This window comes from Perca fluviatilis, chromosome 20, assembly GCF_010015445.1.
Source record: "Perca fluviatilis chromosome 20, GENO_Pfluv_1.0, whole genome shotgun sequence".
NCBI lineage: Eukaryota > Metazoa > Chordata > Actinopteri > Perciformes > Percidae > Perca > Perca fluviatilis.
Genome location: NC_053131.1, coordinates 24,769,854 through 24,797,007, shown reverse-complemented (window position 1 = coordinate 24,797,007; position 27,154 = coordinate 24,769,854). Strand labels below are relative to the sequence as shown.

General features: G+C 41.3%; 2 protein-coding genes across 5 annotated transcripts in view; both read right to left on the bottom strand.

Annotated features, from left to right (window-relative positions):
- The window catches only part of ldlrap1b (low density lipoprotein receptor adaptor protein 1b), a 34,400-nt gene extending 26,926 nt beyond the window's left edge, over positions 1–7,474 (bottom strand). For 2 of the 4 annotated variants that reach the window (XM_039786342.1, XM_039786343.1), the window contains exon 1: positions 7,109–7,474. In XM_039786342.1, the coding sequence (XP_039642276.1) occupies positions 7,109–7,193 (85 nt within the window). In that variant the 5' untranslated portion in view covers positions 7,194–7,474. The remainder of the gene's footprint in view (positions 1–7,108) is intronic. The other 2 variants (XM_039786340.1, XM_039786341.1) reach the window with 1 other exon arrangement.
- A 3,739-nt stretch (positions 7,475–11,213) lies between these two features.
- Positions 11,214–27,140, bottom strand: maco1b (macoilin 1b). The gene is made up of 11 exons (XM_039786281.1): positions 26,719–27,140; positions 25,437–25,578; positions 24,064–24,190; positions 22,012–22,135; positions 21,010–21,188; positions 18,539–19,106; positions 16,326–16,484; positions 15,738–15,920; positions 15,482–15,602; positions 13,770–13,944; positions 11,214–13,636 (listed from the first exon to the last, which is right to left on the bottom strand). Exons 1-11 carry the CDS (start codon positions 26,796–26,798, stop codon positions 13,434–13,436), a joined length of 2,061 nt encoding a protein of 686 aa, XP_039642215.1. The 5' UTR covers positions 26,799–27,140; the 3' UTR covers positions 11,214–13,433.
- Positions 27,141–27,154: the final 14 nt, after the last annotated feature.

Here is a 27,154-nt window from a genome sequence, read left to right as displayed (position 1 = left end):
TTTTATTGAACAAATTGAACATTGAACTGAATAAAAAGCAACACTAGAAAAGAATGACCGTTACATTAAAAAGTGCAGTTTGCGGGTGCCTGGGTGGCCTAGTGGTAGAGAGAGCGCCCATATATAGATGCTCAGTCCTTGACACAGAGGTTGCGGGGTTTAAGCTGTCACAATAAAAGGCCTAAATGTCCCAAAAAAAAGTGACGTTTGCTACTAGGCATGGGCCGGTTACCGGTTTCAAGGTATACCGCGGTTTGAAAAAGTCATGGTTTTAAAACCACTCACATGTACTATCATACTGTTCCTAAGGTATGAGCTGTTTTAGGTACAGAAAGTGCACTTTAGAAATCCCTCTCCCTGCCAGTGTGCTTAAAATTTTACCCAGACATTTCAAAAATACAACTTTTTAAAGCTGTAATTGTAATACCACAATACCTTGAAACCGTGATATTTTTGCTGAAGGTTATACCGTCAGAATCTCATACCGGCCCATGCTACTGATTTTTTCCTTTCAACTAACACAAAAAATCTCTAAGTATCTTTTGCGATATGTCGCTGTCTTTTGCACTGTGTACAATTGCACAAACTGATATTGCGAGGATGGTTTACACATATATATATATATATATATATATATATATATATATATATATATATATATATATATATATATATATATATACATATATATATATATATACATATACATATATATATACATATATATATATATATATATATATATATATATATATATATATATATATATATATATATATATATATATATATATATATATATATATATTCGCTAAAGAAGCAATCGATACAAAGTAAGTAAGATTAAAAGTCAGTGGGGATCCTTTATGTCCAGCAGCCTGTGACCTCTTTTCTCCCTGTCCTTGGGCACTGGGCTGCTCCTCTAATTTCATCTTCTACACCAGCAGGTTTATGGTATGTTGTAGCATTTCCAATAACACAAAAGGAAGTGTTGCATGACTGTGTATCCGTATTTAATTTGATGACCACACAAAACAATTCCAGTTGGATGAAGCAAAGGATTTGCAGAGGATAAAAATCGTATAGTCATGGTTTAAGTCAAAACATGAGACACGTGTCCTGCAGTATTGGCTAAATCCACTCAAAGAAGGAAAGTGAGGGAGGAGGGGGAACGAGTAGTCATGCCAGTCAGGGATTACAGCTGATGAGACGAGGCCAGAATGTACTCTCAACAAGAAGCAGGGTAATGAAACTGATCCTTAAAGCACGCTAGCCAGGAGGAACTAGTTGCATTTGCAACTCAAATTATGACAAATAAGGATGCAACTAGGTCTGTGACCATGAGCAACATACTTGCACATAATATTAAATGTAAACTGGGGTATACGGTTTATAAAATGAGCAAAATGTGATTGACTCGAAAAGAACAAAATACAGACAGAACACAAACGCTGTCAGCAGCATGATGCGCCACCAGTATACAAGCATGAAGCCAAAGATGATTAACCAACAGACAAAAAAAAAACGCAATGATTATGATCCGGCGGTGTGATCAGAGCTGGACCCGGTCGCACTCGGGTCCAGGTAGGACACACGAGGACCGCCCCCACCAAACCAGTACAATTAAAAACCATTAACAAAATAAATAAAACCATTCCTTTGCTTTGAGTGTTTGAGGCTTTGTTTGGTCACATGTTGCCACAAGAGCTGATGAGTATCCTTATTGAACTAGTTTGACACCCAAGACCACAGATTTGTGTAATGTGTCCCTGAGATTTTGGAGGTAAGCATGTCAGCTCCTCTGCAAATCTCTTCTCTGTTTCTTTACTCCAATATTATGACGTGCTTCTTTGCAAGAGAAATGTTTCAACTTGTAATGTTGGCTGCAGTGGCAGACATACAGGTGGATGGGAGAGAGACAGGTCAATGAGCAGTAAAGGAATCTTCCATTCTTAAAAAAAAAAAAAAAACCTACAAGATGAGTTCCGAGTAAAAGGGTGTGTCATGTGAGCGTTATTTCAATACCACTGGCAGAACACAACAGGGATTTTTGAAGGTTTTGGTGGTTTAAAAAAAAAAAACATAAATAAAAAAACAAGTCTTACCTGAATTACTTGCTCACCAAAGTCAGGGGAGGGAAAGCTTCAACTACTTTTGAGTTTCATTCATGTCTATTGAGCAAACCACAAACCTCCATAGTTGACTGACAAGATAGAGAAAAGGAACTACTGCTGGGGTTGCTCAACAATGTCTAGCTTAAAAAAGGAGAATTCTGGCCATTTTTTACCTGAATCTTGATTGCTAGATGTCTCCGAGTACTGTCGATAGGAAAAAGAAATGACCAAAAATCGGAGCTAGCAAACTGGAGTTGCTAAAATGCCAGTTGTGTGGGGGCATGTTCTAAAGAGTGCCTTCGTGCCTCTTAACAGACACAAAATGCAATTAAAATGTCTGTGCAACATGAACAGGGCAACGTGACAACAAGATGTGTTTTCAACTCAGACATTGAGATTCAAAGTTTGTGCCGTCTACCTCCTTTTTCCATCGGTCGCTTTACCGAAAGCCCAGAAGAGTCGATCTCGGAGGTCATGCCTTTGCGACGAAAATTTGAAGTTTATTCCCCCTCAAAAATAGGTAATTGAGCACTGTAGTGGTTATGACCATATCAGTGATGTAACTACATGGAAACGGTCCAAAGATACATGTGGCTTGCACAGTAGCATTACTGAAGGCTAGCTGTAGTCTCGCACTGAAGTCCCGTGGGAATTCAGTTGTTGCAGGAAATGTCCTACTGACAATGAAGCTAAAGCCAAAGAACTGTGGACTAGCACACTGACCATATGTCTACACATATGGCTAAAGGAGATTAAATCAATTATTTCTTACCAGGAAGGTGAACTGACCAGACTTCCCTTCTGGCTTCACAGGCTTTCAAAAGTAGGGCGTACTGTGAAAAAGTGGGGCAAATAAGAGCTTTTCTGTCCATTTCCTTAACTCATAGTGGGGACTTGGTTTTCTAATTTTGTGTTTGCCATGAATGTGTTTATTTAATTATAAGAAGTACTTTACAGTTTACACAGGAATGGATATAGTGTTCTCTGGAATAATAACACATGGGAATAGATGAACAGGTCTACTAATCACAGGCAACTGAATGCAATATCGCACAGTGAATAACAGATGAAAATAGATTGCCTCACAAATTCATCATACCGCTCAACTAACAATTCTGATGTTTCAAGTTTCCTAATTTTCCTGCTGTTTCAGCTGAAACAAGAGAAAGTCAAACATCCATGTCAAAAAAATTGTCCTCAACACTGACAAAGCATGATTGTGCAGTCCTATCCACACATATTCACACATGACTTCATCAGCGGTGACTCTACACACAGAAGCTTAGAGATACAGAAGATCTAACAGAGCTATAAATCAGTAAGGCCTTTACAACTCCATAAAGGAATCCTGCAGCAATCTCCATTACAGCCTGGTAGCCCCCTTTAGGTGACTTTGTGCATGGGGACGGAGCACTGACCAGAGGTGCAGGGGGACTGGCCAGTGCAGACCACACACTAGGTGCATCTCATTTTCCTTAAATTGCATCCCCGGTTCCTCCACTTGCCTCCCCTCCCCGCATCTTAGTCCGTCCCACCGAGGTTGCATGGGAGAGACTGAGTAAATCATGGGAGGAGAGAGGCAATGAGGAAGTGTGTTTTAGAGGGATAAGACGTCCTTTCCTCTGAAGCGGCACATTAATTGGTCAGCTGTATGGGTGGAGTTAGCAGCAGCTTTCAGCTGCACGGCTTCCAGGAAGGCTGCTCTCTCGTATCCTCGCTCATAGCTCCTCGGAAAAATCCCTCCTCGACGCTCGCTCCGCGGGGCAGGAATAAGACCTTTGAGACTGCCTTCACGAAGGAGGGCAAGAACAACTTCTGGTTCAACCGAGGACCGGGGAGCTATCGCATTTGGGAAGTGAGATGCACCTATTGTCTGTTCCACAAAAAGTTAAAAACGGTAATTACAAGTCTACTGTGTCTGTCATTACCATCATGTCATTTAAATTCTAGCTACCGATGTATAATTTAACACCAACTTCTGTCAATGCACTGATGCTATTTGAATAATTTACACAATGCAAATTTAGTCAACAGCTACACAAATTGCCATATCCGGTGGCGGCATCGTCAACATTGGCTCACACATCTAGGTGTTATAATGATGCAGTCCAAATGGTTTAACATCATACACACTCCCCCATTAGCCATCTGCATGGATCCACTGACATCCTGATATGTAGCTGCTTCAATATTGACAACCCCACAGAAGACAGCTACTTGACCAGACCCGTGGGAGGGAACACTCTCTCTTCAATGCAGACAGGGATTTTCTGCCTCCCACACTTTTTCATTTAACACAAAGAAAAAAAAAAACAGGGCCTTCATGACCTAAAAAGATGGTTGATGTTACATACCATTTTCACCCCTTTAACTATTCAGATGTAATGGGAGGGCAGTGCAGAAAAAAAAAAACATTTTGTCAGCTCAGCAGACTGCCAAAAAGCAACTGAGCTGTTTAAACCATGCAGGAAATGACATGGCTGACACATTCTTGCCCGTGCAGAGACACAAGACTGCAAAAGGAAGGAAAACAGGGTAACGCAGGCACTAACGTCAGCCTACTCCAAATGTAGACATGCAGTGACTAAGAGACACGGGCCAGTTCTATGAAAACAATGCTGGAACCTGTTACAATCCAATGCTGACAGTGGGAGAAAAAGAATGCAGTGCTGATGGATGCCAAAGAAGTGAATAGGCTGCTTTGACACGGCCAAGCCTACGCACAGGAGGGAGAGACAACTTACTGGAGACATGTTGCAAAACTTTGCCTCAAATTATGGACCCGTCTAAATCTAGAAATAAAATCTAAGCCAGAAGGCAAATTACTACAATTTGTATTCTGTGGTCTAAAGTACAGTATCTGGATACATATCACGCAGAAAACAGGATCCACCTTGGAGCAGAAGCCTACTGACACAAGATGAATACATGACTCTGCAGATCACAGATGCCTACTGAAACACTGTTAAGCCTATATTTAGCTCAACTGAATGAAAAAAAAAAGGAGGAAGCTTAACAGTTACTTGATCACAGACAAAAACAGGAAGCTCCACTGACTAAACAATATGGGTGAAGAAATAATATGACAGATATTGAAATACCGATTCAATATCCATCATATGTCTGTCTGTCTGTCTGTCTGTCTGTCAGCAGCAGAGAGAGTGGAGGATGTTGAAACTGTTGCCACAGATTGAATGGAGTCATGGCAAAGCTCACCAGAGAAATGATAAATAAATCTGATTAAAAAAAATAAAAATTGACTATATAAAATCGGGCTGGACCAAAAAAAAAGCCTTTGATTATATTTCCAGAGACTATCTATGGGCTGTAATGGAGTCTTATGGCTTTCCAGAAACTTGTATTCATTTGATCAGATGTCTGTATGTTAAATCTAGTATGTGTGTCAATGTAAACTGTGTTTTAACAGAGCCCTTTAATGTGGAGGAGAGGTGAAACAGGGCTGCCCTCTGAGTGCGGCTTTATACATCCTGGCCACCAGCCCCCTTATTAAAACCATGAACTCAGATAGTCTTATATCTGGTACACACTTGGGCTCCTGCCCAAAGTTACTGCCATGCCCTATATGCAGACGACGTCACTTTGTTCTAAAAAAACAAAACAGATGGAGATGGATGTGTTAACTAATCACCTGAACTTGTATGAACTAGCTTCTGGTGCTAAGTTAAATCATGATAAAACAGAAGGTGTTTGGATCGGAGCGGATCGTGATATCAAAATTAAAGGATAAAAAAAAAAGAAAAAAAAGAAAAGCAAAGCTCACAATCGGCCAGGGCTTCCAGCAGTGGGGATAGATTGATCATTAGCCCTCTGTGATCACTGCCTGGTCAGATGTGGAAGAACCATGCTTATTGTGCATCGCATCACATACCACCCCCGAGAGAGGAGAGTGGACCAAAACAAAGCATCGATTGCACTGTCTGGCACGTGTGAGATCTTGCTGCCAACTGCTCTATTGTCTATTTAACAAAACAAAAAAAAGAAGAGGGGGGCAGGGGGCATTCCCCCTTTGTGTAAGCAAACATAAAAGGGTCTATAGGCAGCTCAGCTTGCATTTGACAGCCATGCTAGCATAGTCCGTGTGATCATGCTCAGCCGCCTGGGTGATGATTATACATTGGAGGGTACAAAGCAGAAGCAGTCATATAGAAATACCAAGAAAAACCCTAATGTGGCTTTCCTTGAACCCCCAATTCGAGCCCCCTATAAGATTTAGCCCCTGCAACCACTCCTTATACAGCCTCGCGTTTTTTTTTCAAAATAGTGTATTGCCTAGCAACTGTGCGTTGCTAGGATTGTACAGCCTTGCAAGGCAGACAGCCACTCATCTTTTGATGCCTTTTCACTCCCGTGACTCCCCTGACGTTAGCTACCTCTCCACTTGCACAACAGTGTCCACCTCACAGTATTTTAGCTCCCCGCTGAGCCTCGGTTGTAAATTTCACAGCCGTGTCAGTCAGTCGGCAGAGTGACGTTGCAGACAGGATTTCACAAACTTTTGTCATGACACTGTCCTGTTTTGGTCTGAGTAAATAAACCCGAGCAACTCATTCGACATGTTAGCTAGATATGCGGATAACAAGTGTGGCAGCCGAACTTGTTTCTCAGTGAGCAAAAGCATCAACAGGAGTCAGTTTACGAGCTGCGGGGCGCTGCTTGTCAGTTTGAGTGTCAAATTCAAAAGCACAACAAACATTTCCGACTTGAAATACTCGGCTCTAATGTTAAACTATTCTTTTTTCGAGTGGATAGGTCTACCAAATACCCCAACACTGACAGCTATTTTGTCCCTGTAGCTAGTTGACGTCCACAGACGAGTTGTAAAGTAACGCTAAGTAAACCTTCGGTTGTAATGATAGCTCCTCGTCGAGAGGGTAACGTTAACGTTAGCTTGGTTTAGCCAAGTTAGCTTCGATTTAGCCAAATTAGCAGCAGCTAACGCCTTCATGGTAATGTATTGAACAACTGAATACTCACTTTTATGTCTGCTCGCAGCCCACGACTGTTTGGCGATACTGGGGCTCCGTATAATTGCCCTTCCAGCGGATTTCAAAGCGTCCATATCGTAATCCAAAAGTGGGGCAAAGAGCCCGACAAGCCCGACAAGTGCCTGTTCGTTTGTGTCGAAGCACTTGGCTTGGTTTAATGCAGTCCTCTCCCGTCCAAACTTTGTTTCAGCTGTTTTTTCCTCCCCTCCGCACGGTTAGCTTTCAGTCGATGGTTGATTATCATGTTCGTCCCCCTGGGCGGTGTTTTGTATGTAAATTAACCGGATAATGTGCGTGACGCCCGTTTGTGGAATCACGCGAGTGAGGTTGTTGCAGCAGCGGCGCTCGCATCCCGAGCGGGCGGTGCTGCTGTTGCTCTTGTTCCTGTTATTACACGGTGCAGTTTTATTCCCAGCCGGTGTCTTTTGTCACAAATACTTTGGTAGTCACATCACGGGCTGTGGTTAGACCTCTCATGTTTTATTCAGCCACATGGCTTCTTCTTTATTGAGCTTCAAAATTCATCTTCTTATTCAGTGGGAATGTCAGGAATGTCATCACAAGAAATAGGTTGGAAGGTGGAACTACTTCAATTCAGTTGACTCTCCTTTTCTGGTTGATATAGCAGCTTAATTCACACCATGCATTATAGTAAAAACTAACTTGTAGTATTGTGAATGTTTTCGTTATGGCAACTGTTTCAAGCAAGCTCTCAGATTCTGTAACATTGTCACTTAATATTATTTCTGATCAGTTGCATCCCGTTCCCTCTACTGTAATTCAACCCTAGCACCCATATAATGCGATAGCCCATAATACAAGTAGACAGCTGCAAGGGAGGAAGGCTGTAAGGTCCTTTCTTAGAAAAGACCCACTATATCAGTGAGTCATTGTTCAAAATTGAGAGTCAAGGAGTCCCTGCTGAACATCTGGAGGAGAGGGTTCTTCTGATGAAAACATTTAAAAAAAATAAATGAAGTTAGGGAGATCTAGACTGTAGACTGTAAATGCCTCATTTCATAGCCCTGTAGAGGAAACCCAGCTGGTCAGCCAAGAGCAATTTATGTCACATTGACCTCTTTTGTTCATGATTAAAAATACACATTTAATGGCCAAAAGGGCGATATACGGTCAACTAACAACAATCTGACAGTTGGCATTTCTTCACAGATCAAAATTACTTTTTGTAACCGTTTAATAGTGCCCTTTTCTGCAGTGTTAAGACTTTTTAAATGATGCAAGGAAACAGTAGTAGGCCTATGTTAAGTGAGATAGGCCAACCAATTTAGAAAGCACAATCATACCCACAAATAATATTTTTCTATTCACTCGTGTCAAACTTCAATACCTTATGAGTACCGACCAAAATATGTCAAAACTTTAGTTTCATTTAGTAATACTTTGATAGCATACTGATTTATATTGTAATGCTAATGATTGTATAGTGTTTTTAGGCAAACTTCAAGTGGATCACATCACTCCATTTCTGAGGTCTTTACACTGGCTTCCTGTCTCCCAAATAATTAGTTTCAAAAAACTACCATTGGTTTATAAAGCACTCTCAGGTCTGCTTTCTGTCCCCAGTCAGAACTAAACATGGAGAAGCAGTGTTTCGTTTTTATGCACGACATATCTGGAATAAACTCCCAGAAAACCGCAGGTCCCCTGCAATTTCCAATTCTTTCAAATCAAGGCTGAATACTTTTCTGTTTGATGCTTCCCTTTTTAAGTAATTGTTCATTTTTCACACTGCATTGTGACTTTTATTCTTGGATTTCATACGTCTTATTTTGTTTTAGCTGTTTTTTTTATATTCTCTTCAACAGATGTTTTTAACTGCTTTTTTTATGTTGTATGTAAAGCACTTTAAATTGCCTTGTTGCTAAAATGTGCCAAGCCCAATTTCTATATTGACTTTCGCTGAGCTTACATCATCACCCACTAAATGAATCACTCAGGAGAATGGCTTTCAAAAAACTCTTGCAGCACCAGATTTCATAAGAGATGACCAGCTCAGATACAAGAGTGCAACAGGCTAATACCTCCCCAAGGACACATTAGGCAGCAACACCACCACTGTCTATCTTCACTCTGGAGCTCAGTTAGCAGTGACATAGTACTGAGTTTATTCTGCACAAAAAAAAGCTTCCATAGGAGAATTATCACCACATCAGTGTAGCACTGTAAACCAAACCATCGCAATGTACTCGGGCAGGTGCATTCCCTTTAAATCCCTATTTCTTTGTTGGCAGCTACAGCCATGCTTGACTGAGAAGCTTGAGACAATAAGAGTGCACTCTTCTGCTGTAGTAAATCTCCCAGTTACTGAAGCATGCAAGACATATCTTGACTTTTAAGCAGCAACACGGGTAATAGTTACAGTGTTTTTGGGAAGAAAAATCAATGATTTTCTGCTGGAGAAGAGAAGATGGGTCCAACTGAACATATAAAGGGGGCATGTGATCAGGATGGCCAACATTCAACAGAGATGATTCTTCAATCTGAAGGTGAGTATGAAAGACAAAAAAAAAAAAAAAAATACACACAAGTTATTTATACAGGACAAACACAAGCATATTCATACACATCCATATCTATTCACCCACACTGTAAATACACTATCTTTAGGGATCGTCTGAGAAAAGCAATGTAATCCGTTTCACCGTATTCCTTGTTTTTCAGAGGGACAGGTACAAAGGCAAGGGGGGAAGGGCGGGGGGCGGAAAGTCTATTCCGCTGCCAAGAAAATTTCTCATGGACTTTATGTTTATTGAGTAGGTCAAGAGAAACATGAGAGCTATACCAATTCACTGCAGATTGGTGAGGTCTAATGGCATCGTGAGTACAGCTGCGCCAAATGCAGACTGCTAGAAAAGACCGATTGAATCTGTTAATTCCACATGCTTGACTCTGCCAAAGAGTACGGTGCCAAATTGGAACAAGAAGAGCAATAAAATACTGAGTATTGAGTGTAAAATTAATTTATGCCCAACCTAGGCACTGGATAATGTGGAGAAAACGAGTGAGGAGCTTTACCCACATTTGTCTCGCTGCACAGGTTAATCGAGCGTATTTGGGGAAGCCTGGCATGTGACAGAATGCTGAGCAGAGGGCTTCTTTTTATGCATTGCAATTCACTGTCCTTGGCACAGGGATTCTTTATCTCCCTCCCCAAACCGCTAAGTGCATTAGATAAATTAATTATCACTCCAATCAAAATGTGTGGCAGCCCATAATTTGCTCCCATTTATGATTCCTTCAGTGACTGAAATGTCAAGCCCCAGAGGTCAGCAGAGCACAGAAACTCCCTGATGGTGATTACATTTGAATTTGTAAAGTAGATAAAAGGGGAAGGGGGGGGGAGGGGGGATGATGTTGGGGTTTTGAAAAGAGGAAATTAGTGGTTCTTGACAGTTAATAACCAGAATCTGTGTGGACAGAGATTATCTCATCTAACCTACATCATATGGATGAACACTGCCTCATAGTGGCAATAAAGCAATAGTGCCTGTCTAATCTCCAATACCAGAATATGGCCGGATTAACAATTTAATGAACCTATTTTTTGGGGGGAAATTTACAACTATACTAATGTAGCAAACTTTCATTAGAGCTGAATCACTCAATAAAAAAGTAACTTTTGGAAGATGACATTACAACCAAAATAAATTAAAGTGTTTGAGATGACATAAATAAATTAAGGTTCTGGGGTACTCCCAGCATTTTAGTATTGCACTTCCATAAAGTGTAGGGATTTACAAGAGACAGAAAAATAAACGCATGGACAAAATTGAAGCAACAGAGGCTGAGATATTCTGACTTTTAGTCATGTATGGTTCAAGCTTCTGTAACACTGGATCTCTCATTTCCCATAATGCAACTCAATAGCATCTTGTATTAGATACGCTGCCTCCTAGATTCCTCCATTTTGTTAACCCCACAACTTTTAGTTTGTAAAGCAGGCTTTAGACGGCAAGGTCTGGTTTAAATGTAAAATCGGTGCATTGCCACTTTAAACAAACAAAGCTTACAAGTCGTTTTGAAAGATCTAGACATATTGTCGGAGTAAAGGCAAGCAAGCAGAGAATAGTCAATTTGCAAGAAGAAAAAAAATGTTTATTCCTTGTAAACCTCACAGAGCGAGAGCACAGCCAAAGTCAGACCTGGGGAGAAACAGAGCAGTGACTGTGGGCATAGAAAATGAAAAAAACAAAAACAAAACACTTTTCTATACTTCCAACAATCAACGGACCAAACTGTAATTTTCACAACATTTTTTTTTTCCGGGAGCCAATGGCTGCAATCTGAGCGGGGGGGGGGAGCATCTCCATATACACATTAGATGGAAACCACACGCACAACAATGACCATGTCTGATGATGGTGAAACCACATCAGCGTCAAGCGATTTTCTCCCTGCAGGAAAATAATAATACCAGAAACAGGAGTAAGTAAAACTGCTATAAAAAAAAAAAAAAACAGCCACTTCCCCCAACAGTTGCAAATACTGTAACATTCACAAAAAGAAATGTGACTTTCTAGTCCCTTACTTTTAACTACACAGTCTACTACAAACAGGTGACCACTTTCTCTACCTGCTTAACAGAAACTTCCATTAAGTGATATTCAACTGGATATTTGACAAAACACGTCAACCAATGCATTTGCAGTACATTCTTGAACACATTACTAGAGAAACAAGCATTCCCAGTCTCGGCACACAAACTGAAGTGGAGGATTAATTAAATTAAATTATTTAACTGCTATACCAAAGTTGGCGTCTCCAAAGCTTTGCTTACATTGCACAGTCCATCTTTACAGTTTTCCCTTTCGAACAGCATGTGTTTGCTACAGTGCAACTTTAAATTGGAAATCAAGAACAGAGGGGGCAGCAGCTAAGCCGAGGGATTTGGGTTTAACAGCAGTAGAGATGTGCTTCTGCGAGTGGACATGTAAGCAGTAGACTCTGTGGCGGCTAATGTCATGTCAACATTCTGACAATGGGCAAATAGGAGTACGAATTTGGTGCCATCTAATGTATCTGTTAAATGTGACTTACATAAAAAGGGACAAAGCTGCCCTCCAGTGGACACAATGGTTGGGAAATCAGCAGAGAGTCCAAAAGCCAAATCAGAGTGTGAAGGCAACTTTGTCCAACTTCACTAAGCAAGGTCAAATTCTTATCATGTCCAGCTTAGCCAGATGCTTCCCAACTAATTCAGAAGGGTTGGGCCGTATCTCATTACCAAACTCACTCTGTGTCCTCAAATCAAGGCACTGTGATCATGACAACTGGTGAAAGACTATGCAGAGCACTGAGAAGCAGGTACACAGACACACACACAGACACACACACACAGACACACACACAGACACACACACACACACACACACACACACACACACACACACACACGTTACTGCACTCTTTCCTCAACTCAAAAAAACTTCGTCAGAAAATAGAGCGGGGGAAACCAAACTGCTGTTTTCACGGATGCTGAACATTAGGAGCTGCTTGGGTCCATTTCATTTTAAAGGTTTACTTTTTCTGCTGTTAACACAATATATTTTCATACTTATTGCAATCAACACTTCCAGCCTGTTGAAATCAACACTTGAATCTTAAAGAGTGAACAAATAGAACCACACAATACACTTTAAAAACTATTCACCACCAAACCCCAAAGCGGCTGAGAGCAGGCTTAATTTGGGGTCTTAAAAAAATAAATTAAAACATAACTGGGGTGAAAGTCTGTGCCAACTTTGCATTACATTCCTCTGGTTGTACAGATGTTGCCATACTTCCTTGGTGGAAGAAAAAAAGAAAAAAACAATCTGTCAAAGAAATTGGGATACAAGTCAGGCTGTGTGACTGTATGATAAAGGAGAACTCCGTTTTCCAAGTTTTAGGAGGAAAAACATCACAACGTAAAATAATAAAGCAGTTATTCCCCAAGACCAAAGAGCAGGTAACTGGTTGCAGAGGTGGTGGGAAAGGTAGAGCAACACCCTTGAGATGAAGATACAAACCCGATTCTGTGAGGTTTCACTAGACACTTAAGAGAAGAAAGAAAACTGGGACTTCGTAGTTGATGTGATGTCCGTTTGAAGTTTTTTTTTTGTCTTTTGTTTTAACTACAACAAATACAGTCACACAATACAACATCCTTCTGACCTGGCGAGGAGAAAAATAAAAACCCAAGAAAAACAACGTCCTCAGCCGCAGACATGCCGAGCAGACTTGAAGGTGGTGGGCCTGCACGAGAAATAAAAATGATGGGAGGATGGAGGCAGGAGAGGGGCGGGACGAAGCGTTCACTTTTTGAGTGGCTGGTAAACGGAGGCGTTGGGGTCTAGGCCGGAGGGATTGGTGTCCATGAATTTGGAGGAGTAGTGGGGGGCCACAGGGTTCATGCTGCTGGTGTCGGCTGTGTAGGAGATGCTGGGCATGACGGCCATCACTTCGGCTATCTTCTGCTTCAGATCTTTTATCTCCTGGTCCTTCTGCAGGATCTGACCTGAAAACAACACGTCAATCCAAAAACAAGGTAACTTTGACAATACTGTTCAGAATATTTGTAGCGTGTGTGCTCACAGTCTAAGCACTGTGTGCGCGCGAGTAAATATGGCGTTTGTGGATATCAGACTGACCTTGTGCGATCTCTAGCTGTCTCTTGGCGTCTCCCAGCGCAGAGAAGAGGTCCAGCTTGATCCTGGTCTCTGCACTCAGACTGTTCTCCAGGTGCTGGGTCTTGTCCTGCATGGCCGACAGCGCCGACATCAGCACCTCCGTGTCTTTTTCATTCTCCTTATATTTATGAAGCTCCTGAGAGATGGAGGAGAAGAGATACAGTTAGGGGGTTACAGTCTGTGACTGGAGGCTTTACCACACTGGGGATTGAATGTTCAGTAAATGGCTATTTGTAACATTTTTAGCTTGCTAGATGCAAGTGGTGAGGCACATATGCAACGGGAGAGTGAAACTTTGATTCGTTTTCATACAGTCCAATAACTCATGGGAACAAATGAATTCAGTGCTGCATGATGAACAAATGGAGAGACAACCCTTGACCTAGATTGTAATTTAAAAGGTCCCATGACATGGTGCTCTTTGGATGCTTTTATATAGACCTTAGTGGTCCCCTAATACTGTATCTGAAGTCTCTTTCCCGAAATTCAGCCTTGGTGCAGAATTACAGCCACTAGAGCCAGTCCCACAATGAGCTTTCCTTAGGATGTGCCATTTCTGTGTCCGTAGCTATTGAGGAGGAGAGAGGGGGGGGGAAGGTGGAGGGCGGGGGTGTGGCCTTGACCAACTGCCACTTTGCTCATTTGAAATAGTAGTGATTATGGTTATGGACTATAAAAAAAAAAAAAGGGTTGAACCAGGATTGACTTTGACTCGGCTTCACCATCCAGGTTGAGAGGGGAGTCGAAAGCTGGTCGGACATGGGTCAACTTCAATGTGAATTGCACCTGACCAGGGTCACTAACAACTGGGGCGGGACAAATTATGTCATTGGTTGAAAATGGGGGCGCACAGTCTTGACTCAATCATCAAAGCACCGCCTCTCTTGCTCACTTGCCCAAGACACAAGTCTGCAGCTGGCAGTTCAGTTTGGCCCATGACTCGTGCGAATCTCTCTCTCATTTTTTTTTTATGAGTCAGGAAGCCGACAGCAAAGCCTAACTTTACTTTTAATGTTATCAAACAAAGAGAAATGTTCTCAAATTGATACTAGAGTAGTCATTTGTCTTTGTCTAAAATGATAAGGTGTTTTGTGAGACAAAAAAGGTAAAATAGGTAAGGTAAAGAAATTATAAATAGGTTATATGTTGCCAAGAACAATTTACTGTTTTAAAGCTGTGTTTACTTGACTTTTGCACCCAGGCATTAGCTAGTTCTGGGGCACTATAACTGGGACAGAGCACCAAGAAATGCTCCATCATCATATCGACATGGGCATGTTACATTTTGCTGCATCACTTCTGTCTTGTGTGAAGCTTTGTCACACCATATTGCAAAAGCTATTTGCATTTACTGACAAATTCAGAACTGCCAATGTACACAATACTTTTTGCTGAGCAGAATCAAAAAGCTTCTTTATAACTTACAAGATTAAAATCTTACACCAACTACTCTACTCTCTGCCAAAATGCATTACACATAAGCAAATGCATTAAACCACAATCATACATACATGCATGTGTATATGTATGTATGATTGTGGTTTAATGCATTTGCTTATTAGATAGATAGATAGATAGATAGATAGATAGATAGATAGATAGATAGATAGATAGATAGATAGATAGATAGATAGATAGATAGATAGATAGATAGAATTCAAATCTGTTTTTACCTGAACTTTTAATTCAAGCTCTCTGATCTGGTCCTCCTTTAGCTTGATGTCCATTGTTAGTTTCTTGCACTCTGTTTCTAATTCAGTGATCCTCCGCCGCAGCGTGTCTGTGCACTCCCCTCTGAACAAAAATGGGAGGAAAGAAAGTAGTGAATTTATCATAATAAAAAGATCATAACTTGAAAGAAACGAGCGACAAGTCAGACGTAAAATGGTTATTGAAAATTAAGTTTAAAAATGTCAGATGTGCACCTACCTGGATGCTGCTGCTAGTGCTACTGCTCTGGCTGCTGTGGCCTCCTCTAACTTCTTTCGCTTCTTTTCGTCTGCGAGCTGTTTCTCGGCAGTGGCTCGAGCCTCCTGCTCTGCTTTGAGCCTTTTCTCCAGTTGGCCCACTGCCTGTTTATCCTTTTGCTTTGCCTGCACAGCATTATGGAGCCTACAAGTGCACAGACACATAGAGAACAGCACATTAACAAGCAGGAAATACAGACGGGGCAGGATCAGCATTTCTTACCTGTGCTTTATGTATCCATCACAGTTTCACATGTATAGAGTTTATTTGAGCAGCCCATACAAATTGTTGGTATTTGTGATCTCATTAGAAATAAATTGAAAAGTCTGCACCAATCAAAGGGATCTTTTCTGGCAGACATTTCCCAATCCAAAATTAACTTGTGACTGTAAAGCTGTTTTGATGCAATGATTTTTCTGCTCTTTTCCTACAGTGTTCATTTATACTGATGCATGACAATGAACATGCCCCATTAAGTAATGATCCTAAACCAAAAAAGGACCACTAGTGTGACCTTGCTTTGATCCGGCAAATAGTAGCCCCACTCACTTGTTCTGCAGCAGTTCGTTCTCCTGGCGCAGTTGGCCCAGCTCAGTGCGTATGGAGCGCTCAGCGCTGCCCAGCGAGCCAATCTGGCTACGCAGGTCCTGCTCAACCTGCCGGCTGGCCTGCAGGTCTGCCTTCAACTTCTTCACGTCCTGCTCCAATCTGTCCCAGGTGGAAGAGTGAACAGCTTATATTAAAAAAAAAAAATAATGCTTAAAAAGTGTATCCTCACATTGCAAGTAATGTTTTACCTTAGTATCGAAACATGTATGTAGTTATGGTATACGTGATTCAAAATATTGTGGCCTAATGGTCCAACCATGAACTATACACATGCCCCAGACCACAGTAGCAAACAGCTGCCTCAGAAAAATAGTGATTCCCCCAACATCCTGCTTTTCGATGATGTTCACGTCGCGTAATTACGTCACTTCATAACGTTCCCATGGCAACAGGGGAAAATGGCTGCTCTTGTGTGAACGAAAATGCGGGGATTACGAAATCATGCAAGCCCCGCATATTTTGCCCGGAAATCGGCAATTTATGCAGCGAAAGTGCGGCGTATTTGAAAAAATGCGCCCCCCGCATAAATATGTGGACTTTGGCTGATTATGCATTGAATTATGCGATCGCATAATATCGTTTTTCTGTAGGGACTGTGCAATGAGTATTACAAAAATGGTGATGGCCTTCATTCTGAAATCAACTGAGTGAAGGAAACTCTATAACCATTTATAGGTCCCATTTAGAAGACAGAATATCATCAGTCATAGTCAAACTTTCAACATAATTTCTAAGAGAGAGATTTATGATGAAAACCAAGCTGAGGCCTTAAAGTTACAGAGAGTGGTATAAATGTATGTTGGTTTCTCTGCTGGCACCTGAGACAGTAAACAAGAAAAATCTGCAACAAAAAATCCACATTGCAAAGAGTCAACCACTGACAAACTTAGATTAGACATGCAGGGAGGCACTACTACGATGACACATTCTTCGCATTATACCCTTTTTTATTTTTTATTTTTTAAATAACATGGTTTTAAACTCTCAGCCCAATTAAAAACCACACCAGCAAAAGACCCTCTTGATGACCATAAGGAAATCTTTTGATGGACATGTTTTGTTTTTATATATATATATATATATATATATATACATACACACACACACACACACACAATTATAATATAAATAAAATAAATGAACTACTTGGTTTTGTGAGTGAAGAATAAAATAAATAGCAGCCTGCCAGAGTTTCACTTAATGATATGCTAGAGTGAAGCAGCAAGCGATGCAAGAAAAAGTTAAAAAAAAAAAACAGGAAAATGCTTTGAAAATACTGCTATATGATGAAACCGGGATGGCTTTGTACTTTCGTATTCTGTTCACGCTGGATATGAGAAGTTGTCCAAATCCTGTTCAAACCTTTCGGCCACATCAGATCCAAAATACCATGGGGCTATAGGACACCATAAAATATTAGAGTAAACCACCAAAAATCAGCTGTAATGCAGGCTATATTTTATTTTAATGCAGAGCTCTTCAGCTGTTAAACATTTAGTCTACTTTACTTAAATGTAATGTAGGTCTGCTTTAAGTGTGCCCAGTGAAGTGTGCACAGTGTAGAGAAAATATATACTTGGTATTAGGGCTGGGCAATATATCGATATTGTGATATGAGACCAGATATCGTCTTAGATTTTGGATATCGTCATATCGTGATATGACACAAGTGTTGTCTTTTCCTGGTTTTAAAGGCTGCATTAAAGGCTTTTCTGAACTCACCTAGCTGTTCCATTATTTGCCTTTTCCCCCACTTTGACATATGTCCACATTACTGATGATTATTTATCTAAAATCTAAGTTTGAACATATTTTGTTAAAGCACCAATTGTCAACCCTAGAATATCGCTGCAATAGCGACATATTGTATTAGGTATATTGTAGGTATTTGGTCAAAAATATCGTGATATCTGATCTTCTCCATATCGCCCAGTCCAGCCCTACTTGGTATCAATATCTAGATCAAGAAAATAAATGTCACCAGGACATCCCTAGCCTCAACACATACTTGACAGTGGAAGACATTTAGTTTGGCAGAATATGTCGTCTCAAACACAAGGCAAAGCTAAAATAGTTTATTTGTCAAGTGTACTTAAGTCTTAATGAGTATGCGTCTTGATGAATAGGTCGGTGTCTGAGCATGTGCTTCTTACCTAACAAGTGCTTCTGGCTTGCTCAGCTGGTTGTTGGGGATACAGTTGTCTGTGGGATCCCTGTGGGAGCCTCCCGATGTCCCCTTCCCCACTGCTAACTTGTGCTTCTTCTCGCTCTTCCCCGTGGAAGAGGAGGATGACGGTGTAGAGGAGGGCACGCTGCCGTTGGTAGCACTGTGGCCACGTGGCGAAGAGTTGAGCGTTGCCACGTTGCTGCTAGCATTTTTGTAGTTTTTGGAGGAGGAGGAGGATGAGGAGGAGCAGGAGGAATTGTTGTCCTCTTTAAGCAACAGGTTCTCTGTGCTGCCCAGCTCTGTGGTCAGTCTCTTGTTGTTTATATGGTTCTCCATATACTCCATCTCTTGGAGTTTAGAGTCCACTGACGATGGCAGGATGCTGTTGCTGTTGTGCTGCTTTTTAGCCTCCCCGCCGCCCCTCCCCTCTTTCCCTTTTTCTCTATACTCTAACTCCGGCAGTGATGCCGATGTCTTTTTATTGGCTGGGGCGCCATTCTGTGACACTGGAGGTGTGTCCACTTCAGATATTCCTTTAGCTGCTGCTGCTGCTGCTGTTGTATGAATAAGGAGGGAAGTAAAGGGGATACATGTGAAATATATATATACTGTATGACAACTGCCATGAGACATCTTAAAGAGTCCAGAGACTCCAGATGTTCTCTATCCTCTCTTGACCAGTGTGTAATTCTCCATATCTTATATCTGAAACATGACTTTATGTAACCAGTGTGAGCACTGACAGAGGATCCTCATGTGTTACTTGTGTGAAATGGCCAGACTGTGCCTACAACAAGACACACTGCATTTCAAGTGATCCTTTTTCTGCAATTGTGGACATTTTCCCACTAACTCCTTGCCCTGCAAGCTCCTTTCAAATCTTTGCCTAATCACGCCCAAGGACCAGAGCCTCTTGTGATCATTATGTGCATGGTTGGTTTGTTTGAACTGGGAGGCACGTACACCTGCAACCACAGACTTTGGCTAGGGAGGGAAATGCTGCAAATATACATAGAAGTAATCTTGGCTTGTTTGATAAGACAGATTCATGACAAACCAATACAAACTTGATAAAAGCCTGGTTGTGATTTAAAAAAAAAAAACAGTTCTGTTTCCAGGGTCCATGTTTATTGTCACCATCTATTCAAATCACATAAACAGGACGCAGAATCTCTTTCTTCTGGGCCCAACACAAAGCCTATGTAGATCTAGAGGCATTACTGCCTTTTTTGTTTTGTTTCTGGTGACTACCTGCCATTTTTGTCATGAGTCCTGTCAGACGCAAGACTGAGTAGCAGATCATTCAACTACCCAATCCATCTCTGACTGAAGATAGCGAGCTAGCTAACCAAACTAACCAAAATTACACTCTTTCAAGAAATGTCTAATTAAAGTTATAGTGCGTAGTTTCTGTCGCCCCCATGAGGAATTCTAAGTAATAACAAAACTGTCGGCGCGTCCACATGATACAAGACTTCCGTGACCGCGCACCTCCCCCACCCCTCCTCCACACAGTTGCTAGTAGCTAAGGAGGACACGGAGGATTAAAAAAAACATGATGATGGACTCTTCAGAAGATGTAATTAAGTGTACAGCTTGTATAACCATGTAAATGTGCTGTCCCCTCAAAATAACTCAACACACAGCCATTAATGTCTAAACCGCTGGCAACAAAAGTGAGTACACCCCTATGTTAAATTCCCATAGAGGCAGGCAGATTTTTATTTTTAAAGGCCAGTTATTTCACAGATCCAGGATACTATGCATCCTGATAAAGTTCCCTTGGCCTTTGGAATTAAAATAGCCCCACATCATCACATGGCATGGTTTTATGTCAGTTAGGCTAATAGCTGGTTTGATTTGCATTGAGAGATGATTTTATGGAAAGTACCCCATGCCAATCTCTAGGTATGGTAAAGGGTATGTGATGATGTGGGGGGCTATTTTAATTCCAAAGGCCGTAAACAAACCGGGAACTATATTCTCAGAAGGAGAGAATAAAGTTCCCTTTGGAAGTAAAATAGCCCCACATCCTCACATGCCCTTCACCATACCTAGAGATTGGCATGGGGTACTTTCCATAAAATCTCAATGCAAATCAAACCAGATATTAGCCTAACTGACATAAAACCATGCCAATCTCTAGGTATGGTGAAGGGTATGTGATGATGTAGGGCTATTTTAATTCCAAAGGCCAAGGGAACTTTATCAGAATGCATAGTATCGTTTTTTTGCATAGTATTGTTGCCAGCGGTTTAGACATTAATGGCTGTGTGTTGAGTTATTTTGAGGCAATAGCACATTTACACTGTTATACAAGCTGTACACTTAATACTTTACATTGTAGCAAAGTGTAATTTATTCAGTGTTGTCCCATTAAAAGATATAATTAAATATTTACTAAAATGTGAGGGGTGTACTCACTTTTGTGAGATACTGTGTGTATTTGAATCTTACCTTCTTCTGCTTCTCGCTCTTGCCTCTGAAGCATCTGTTGCTCTGGAGGCAGAGCCTGCTGCAGCAGCTGCATGTAAAACTCATTCTCCTTCTGTACCTCCTTCTGCTTTCGAAGGCGCATCTTATAGCTTACGTAGCTCTTGAAGCCGAAGCCCAGCGTGACCACTGGGTAGCCAATGCTACAGAGATGGACACAAGAAGTACACTCATAAATCTAGTCTTGGATTATAGATTTGTTTTTTTTTAAATAATAATAATAATAATAATAATAATAAAAAAAAAATGTACTGAGTCAAAACATGTACTTAAGGTATCAATCATTTAGAATTATTTATTATAGTCTGGTAACAGCTTAACTTCATAACATAACACAACCAAATCCATCTTGAAGCTCTTTGGGCCTTTCTAAAAAGAGACAAAAATTGCAGCGCTCTCTTAGCCACAGTTTATGACCATACACTTTAGAGGTGCTACTTTAAACATCTTTTAAGATTTTTCATAAATATGTAGTCCTGGGGAGAATCCAAGAGAAACCTCAGCTTTTTCTTTTTTATAAAACACAGAAACAAATATGCAAACACACATTTTTACATTTGTCTGTGGCGCAAAAAATGCATTAGACCATGGCACAATCAAATGTCTCTACACTTCATATAAGAGATAATTTATACTGAGAGAAATTGCTGTGCAGTAGTCGCAATACAAAGTGGGAATAGTGCAAATAGAAAACATCTTACTTGTACAATAAGGCATAGTTAATCATTTATTTCTTCATCCAGCCTTAAACTGATTTATCATGAATAAAAATGAGCAAAGGGAAGAAAAAGAGAGGCATGTGGCCCACCACATAACCAATCATATGACTTAATTTAATGTGCAGCAGTGAGCGAAGGTTTGTGAAAATTCAGGACTAGGTCGGCACTAAACCTAGACATGCCTTTCAGTCAAAGCATGTCTGTCAACGACAGCATTCCACCTAGTTCAAGCAGAACAGTGGCTCACCAGTGTGCAGCAAAAGGGCGACACAAGTCCACGTGGAAGTTCTTCAGGTCTTTGAATCTGATGGCTGCCTCTATGTATACAAAGAGTATCCATAGAGACACAGTGGGCAGACAAACACCTCTCTCTGGAAAAAAACAAACAAATAAAAGCAGGACAAAGATGTTATAAATGGGCATAGTTGGCACAGAATGCTTGGTCATTGTTAACTTATTATTTCATAAGATACTGCCTAAATCATTATTTTATGCTGTATTCAGGCAAAGTTCTTATATGTCCGTCCGTTATATGTCCCAAACAAACTTTAGAATACGGACATTCAGCGCGTTTACATGCACAGCAGTAACCGGGGCATGCCAGTTCTCCCCGAATACATGAGCGGGGAAGAATGGGGAGAATGACAGGACTAACTACCTCCGGTACAGTAGGTTCCAGTTGACCTATGTCAAAACTACACTGACAGATCACTGTCACAGCGTAGGACAGCACAGTGTTCCCGCCAGGTGACTGACAAGTTGTTCGGCTCATTATAACTTTATCTGTAACCAGTGTCGGAATGGTGAAATAAGCTAGCTAACATTAACGTTAGCCGACGGCCGCAGGGGAGGCTGCTCTGTCCCTCCACTTTTTTGCCGAGACGCAGCGTTGACAGCCCTGGAGATGGAAAATCTGTCCGCTGCTGCCTCGGCATGGAGTAAAACAGATGGATTGCAGACTCTTTGCTGCCGGTGGCCCGCTGATTCGGGTTCCGCTGTTTTTTTGTATGGTGTCACAGCAACGACTACGACTCAGTGTGCTGACAGATTATGTCCAGTTCAAAAACCACTCCGGGAGAGAGGGGAGGGCAGCCGCTTAAACCAATCATAGCCCGGTTAAGGTGTATGCATGGAGGAATAACCCTGTTACTGTAGTAACCCTCTACTTCTGTTAACCCGTTACGAGATCTCCGATTTTAACCGGGGTAAGGTGTTTACATGGCGTTTGAGAAATCGGGTTATTGCCTTAACCCGAATATAATCGTTTTTTTTTTTTAAACTGCATGTAAACGCACCGATGGCAGGGTCTTTACTGACACCATCGTCCCCCTGCTGGGAGTTCCTACTGTGCTCCTGATCTCATGTAGCACATCCTGCTTGTTGTCAAATATGCTTCATATTTTTGTCTGTGATTGAAAGGTGAATGGTCCACCCGTCCAAAATACCACTCTCGCCAGTGTACTGATATGCGCCAGGGAAAGTGAGAGGTCATCCGACCAAACAGCACCTGCCCGAAATGTTGTCATGAGAGTATGATGACCACAGACCTGTCCTTCTCCCTCTCACACACAGTCAGAACAGATAGATCATCATTCTATACAAACCTTAATCTTTTCTACACTCTACATAGGTCTTTATTGACACGCCAATAAACACTAAACACACTGGGTGGTCAGGAAACAGACACTACCCATCGTTTCCTCGGCTGCAATAAACTGCAAGCCACTTTCACCACCGTGCTGTGGAGTGGTGAGAGATATTAATACTCGTACAGTGAATGTCACTGGTGAGTAAAGTTGGGAGGGCTCAGAAAGCAACTGGGGACCACTCTGTGTTTCTCCCTCCCCCAACTGGCACTCGGATTTCCATCTGACACCTGGCCTTTGGTCAACGCAGGGGGATACCACTAAATCAGACTGACAACTAATCCTACAGAGTGCAGCTCACTTGCACACACCATGCAAATGCTAAGAAGCAACTATTGGTAAATAAGATAACACAATGTGCAAGGGTATTGCACAACGCTTTTCACACCCGTTTTTCCTCGGTGGAAGAACACAAAATAGTGCAAGTTCTAAGAATTAGCATGATCTGACTTTAAGAATTATTTCTTAATATTCCATTGTGTAAATACACAGAACGCTTCGTCCTTCCTTCTTTTGTAAGCATTGTAAAACAGAACTAATGTAGAGACAAATGAGATTAATGTCACAGCAGGAGCCAAGTTAATTACGGGCATTTGCCAATTTATCATATGCAGTATTTTATACAAATATTAAGACACACTGAAGTGCCTTACCTGTGTGCCAAACATACTGTACCCACACATAGGTACTGGCAGCGAAGAATAGCCATTGCACTGGGATGAAGAGGAGGCAAATGATGTCCGAGGTAAACGCCACACACACAAAGAATACTGAGAAGGCCTGTTGGGTGGGGGGGGGGTGAGAGGTGGTTATGATAAACCAGCAACATATGTAGCAGAGAAAGATGTAGGTTGTTTGTACCCTTAATTATTTCATGCTCAAAATGTAAATCATTCCCTTAAAAAAGAAAAAGGAAATGTTTCCAGGCTAACAACCAGCCTTAAGATGTTGGATACCACTTCACAGAAGGGTTGGCTGCCATATCTTAGTCCTTCATAATTGGAGTGGTCTCATTCTGAGTGATTCATCTGAATTTCATTGTTGAATGGTTATGCAAATATAAGATTTTGGTTCTCCTTTCCTGCATCTCTGTGAGACACAGACACACCAACAAACACACACCTACGCAATGCATTTTAATAAGAACAAGCTGTCCAGCATCAATTATGAACTCACTGTAAAATAAAACTATAATAGATTAACATTAACATACAAAATTTAGATAACAGGAACACTAATGACCCGCAAGCCCGGTCAAATCCATAGTTTGTACATTATGTCACATTAGCGTTCTGGTCCTAAGAGGTAGCAAACAAGGTGACGGTGAAAACAATTTCTGAGTTTTGAGAGTGTAGTAGAACTCAACTGTAAACTGACTGAAAGATTTGTTAAAGAATGCCCTACGTTCATAATCTGAAATGTGTTGTCCGCATGGTACACTGCAGCAACACTCTTTGCCTTCAATATTTACAGATGTTCTCTTCTGTTTATTACCCCTGGTCACCTCCAGCTTCTTAAGAAAGGTATTCTTCTTTTGTTTGGGTTCGGCTGTCTCAGAATCAATGTTACCATGTCAGGGGTTATTCTATGATTCTGAAGGGAAATCATCTGACACTATCACTTTTACGCTGGCTAAGTAAATCACTGCAGGGAATCTGATTATTGAGAGAAATAATCTTTCCTTTCATTGCACCACACTGCTATCAAGCTACTGTTAACTGTTTCTTGTTCACATGACATTTAAAAAACAACTTAATGCAGAAGGGCAACAATAACCTGGTTACTTAATTCCACATGTAAATACAGTGACAGTAGCGCTATGGTGCAGAACATTCAAAACTTAACATCTCAATGGGAAAATCAGAACATGAAGATAACATAAGTCCATAATTATAGCACATATGTAGGTGTAATGTCTTTACACACACACACACACACACACACACACACACATACATACATATATATAAAAAAATATGTCATATGTCTTTATAACAATAAATATAAAAAGGACATAGCCACTCACCAGCCCCTGGTATCTAAAGGAGTCGTACACACTCCGGATGAAGAGCCAGAATGGCCAGAGGTACTCAAACCTGAACTCCAGTACAAAGTCTGCCAGTAGCACCAGTGCCCACACCACCAGGAACTTCAGGTACAGGAAGGTACTAAAAATGAGAAGAAGAATTGGATGACACAAGTTGCTTTGGAACACAAATACACATTCAAGAGGTTTTTTTTTTATATTGGCAATGTGATTTGTGCTAACAAGTATGGTACTCCTATAAGGCAAATCATAATTAAGTCAATACATAAGAAGAGATTCAGCTTTTTTGTAAGTGTGTGTGAATCAAGTGTATGATGCATGTCTGGAGCCTATTGCTGCCGTTTGACAAATGAAGTGTCTGTGTGCACTGCACTTCTATTCTAAGCAACTGATGTTTTAAAATGCAACTTGGCATATATACAGAACAACAACAACAACATAGACATTGAACAGACTTGTGAAGACATTCTGGACGAGGTCTATGTCTGTACTTGACATGTTGTTCTTTGATCACAAAGCACGACTGTTTTGTGATGGGTCACTTGTCCAATAATTCAAGAACTGCCCCACATCTAGATGCCACGTGTGTAACTACTGGCCTTCAAAGTTTGGTTTATTAAATACAAAGGAAGTGACATAGAGGTAGGACCTGTCAGGTGTGGCTGGGAAGAACTAAGCAACTTCAAGTTGTCTGAATAGTGCAATACAATCTTCTGAAGTGAGACAAACTGACTCAACTCATGTTTACAGTTAATGATTTGTTACGCTATTAGTGGATGTAAGGCGCATGTGGTTAAACTATAAATAAGCAGACAAAGCTGATGTTGTGCTAGCTATCATAAGTTACTTTAGCTAACAGGGCAGCGGGTCATTTTGATGCGGCTCGCAGATGACAACTGACGTGGCCCAACAGTAGATAGCCAGGGTTGTTAATTTGTGTCTAAAATCCACTAAAACTTATATAAAATTGCTGTGAAGCAGACCCTGTGACATGGTTCAAAACAGGCTGTTATAGGGCCTAGCGCCACGGTTAGCTTAACAGCTAACGTTACCTGCTAGCTAATGTACAACGAAAACATACCGTTAGCATACACTACATTATCACTAGCAGCTAGCTAGGTTAATAAGCTAGCTAGCGGTGGCAGTTCATTGACATCAACATCAGGACGTTTCCCATTCTGCAGATATCAAGCCGCAAGCACCCCCCCCCCCCAGTTATTGTCGTGAGGAGGACCCCTTCGTCAGGCTCCATATAAGTTACCTGCCGTATATACCCTCAGTGATTCGGTTCCGTTTTAACGGCCGTCGGAGTTTGCTGCAGTCCGCATTGCGCCGCTTCATCCTCCTCCTCTTGGCTTTGGCCTTCGAGTAACCACTGTAATCTTATCCAGTTTTCTTGTGTATACGGACAAAGATAATAAATGAAGTGCCTGTGCTATATGTCGCTCTTATTATTTTTTCCCCACTGGAAACAAAGAAATAAATAAAGGACTCTATTCGGGAACCTCCTCTTTTGCTGTTAGCGCAGACTCATAAGTCCAAACCGCGCTGCATTTTACGTACGTCCACTTGTCAGACGGCTGGTATATCCAATCAATCTATCCGCCGAGGCTTCTCTCTTTGACGGATACAGGGATGAGCCATTTACGTTGCACCGTGGCCGGTCGCTCAGTTCTCCTCCGCCAAAGACAACAGGG

Excerpts from the sequence above, each read along its gene's own strand:
- maco1b (XM_039786281.1), bottom strand. The coding sequence starts at position 26,798 with ATGAAGCGGCGCAATGCGGACTGCAGCAAACTCCGACGGCCGTTAAAA. Across the intron at positions 24,191-25,436 it reads CCTTTAGATACCAGGGGCTG|GCCTTCTCAGTATTCTTTGT; the intron begins GTGAGTGGCTAT and ends CCCACCCAACAG. Across the intron at positions 22,136-24,063 it reads ACAGTATGTTTGGCACACAG|AGAGAGGTGTTTGTCTGCCC; the intron begins GTAAGGCACTTC and ends GTTTTTTTCCAG.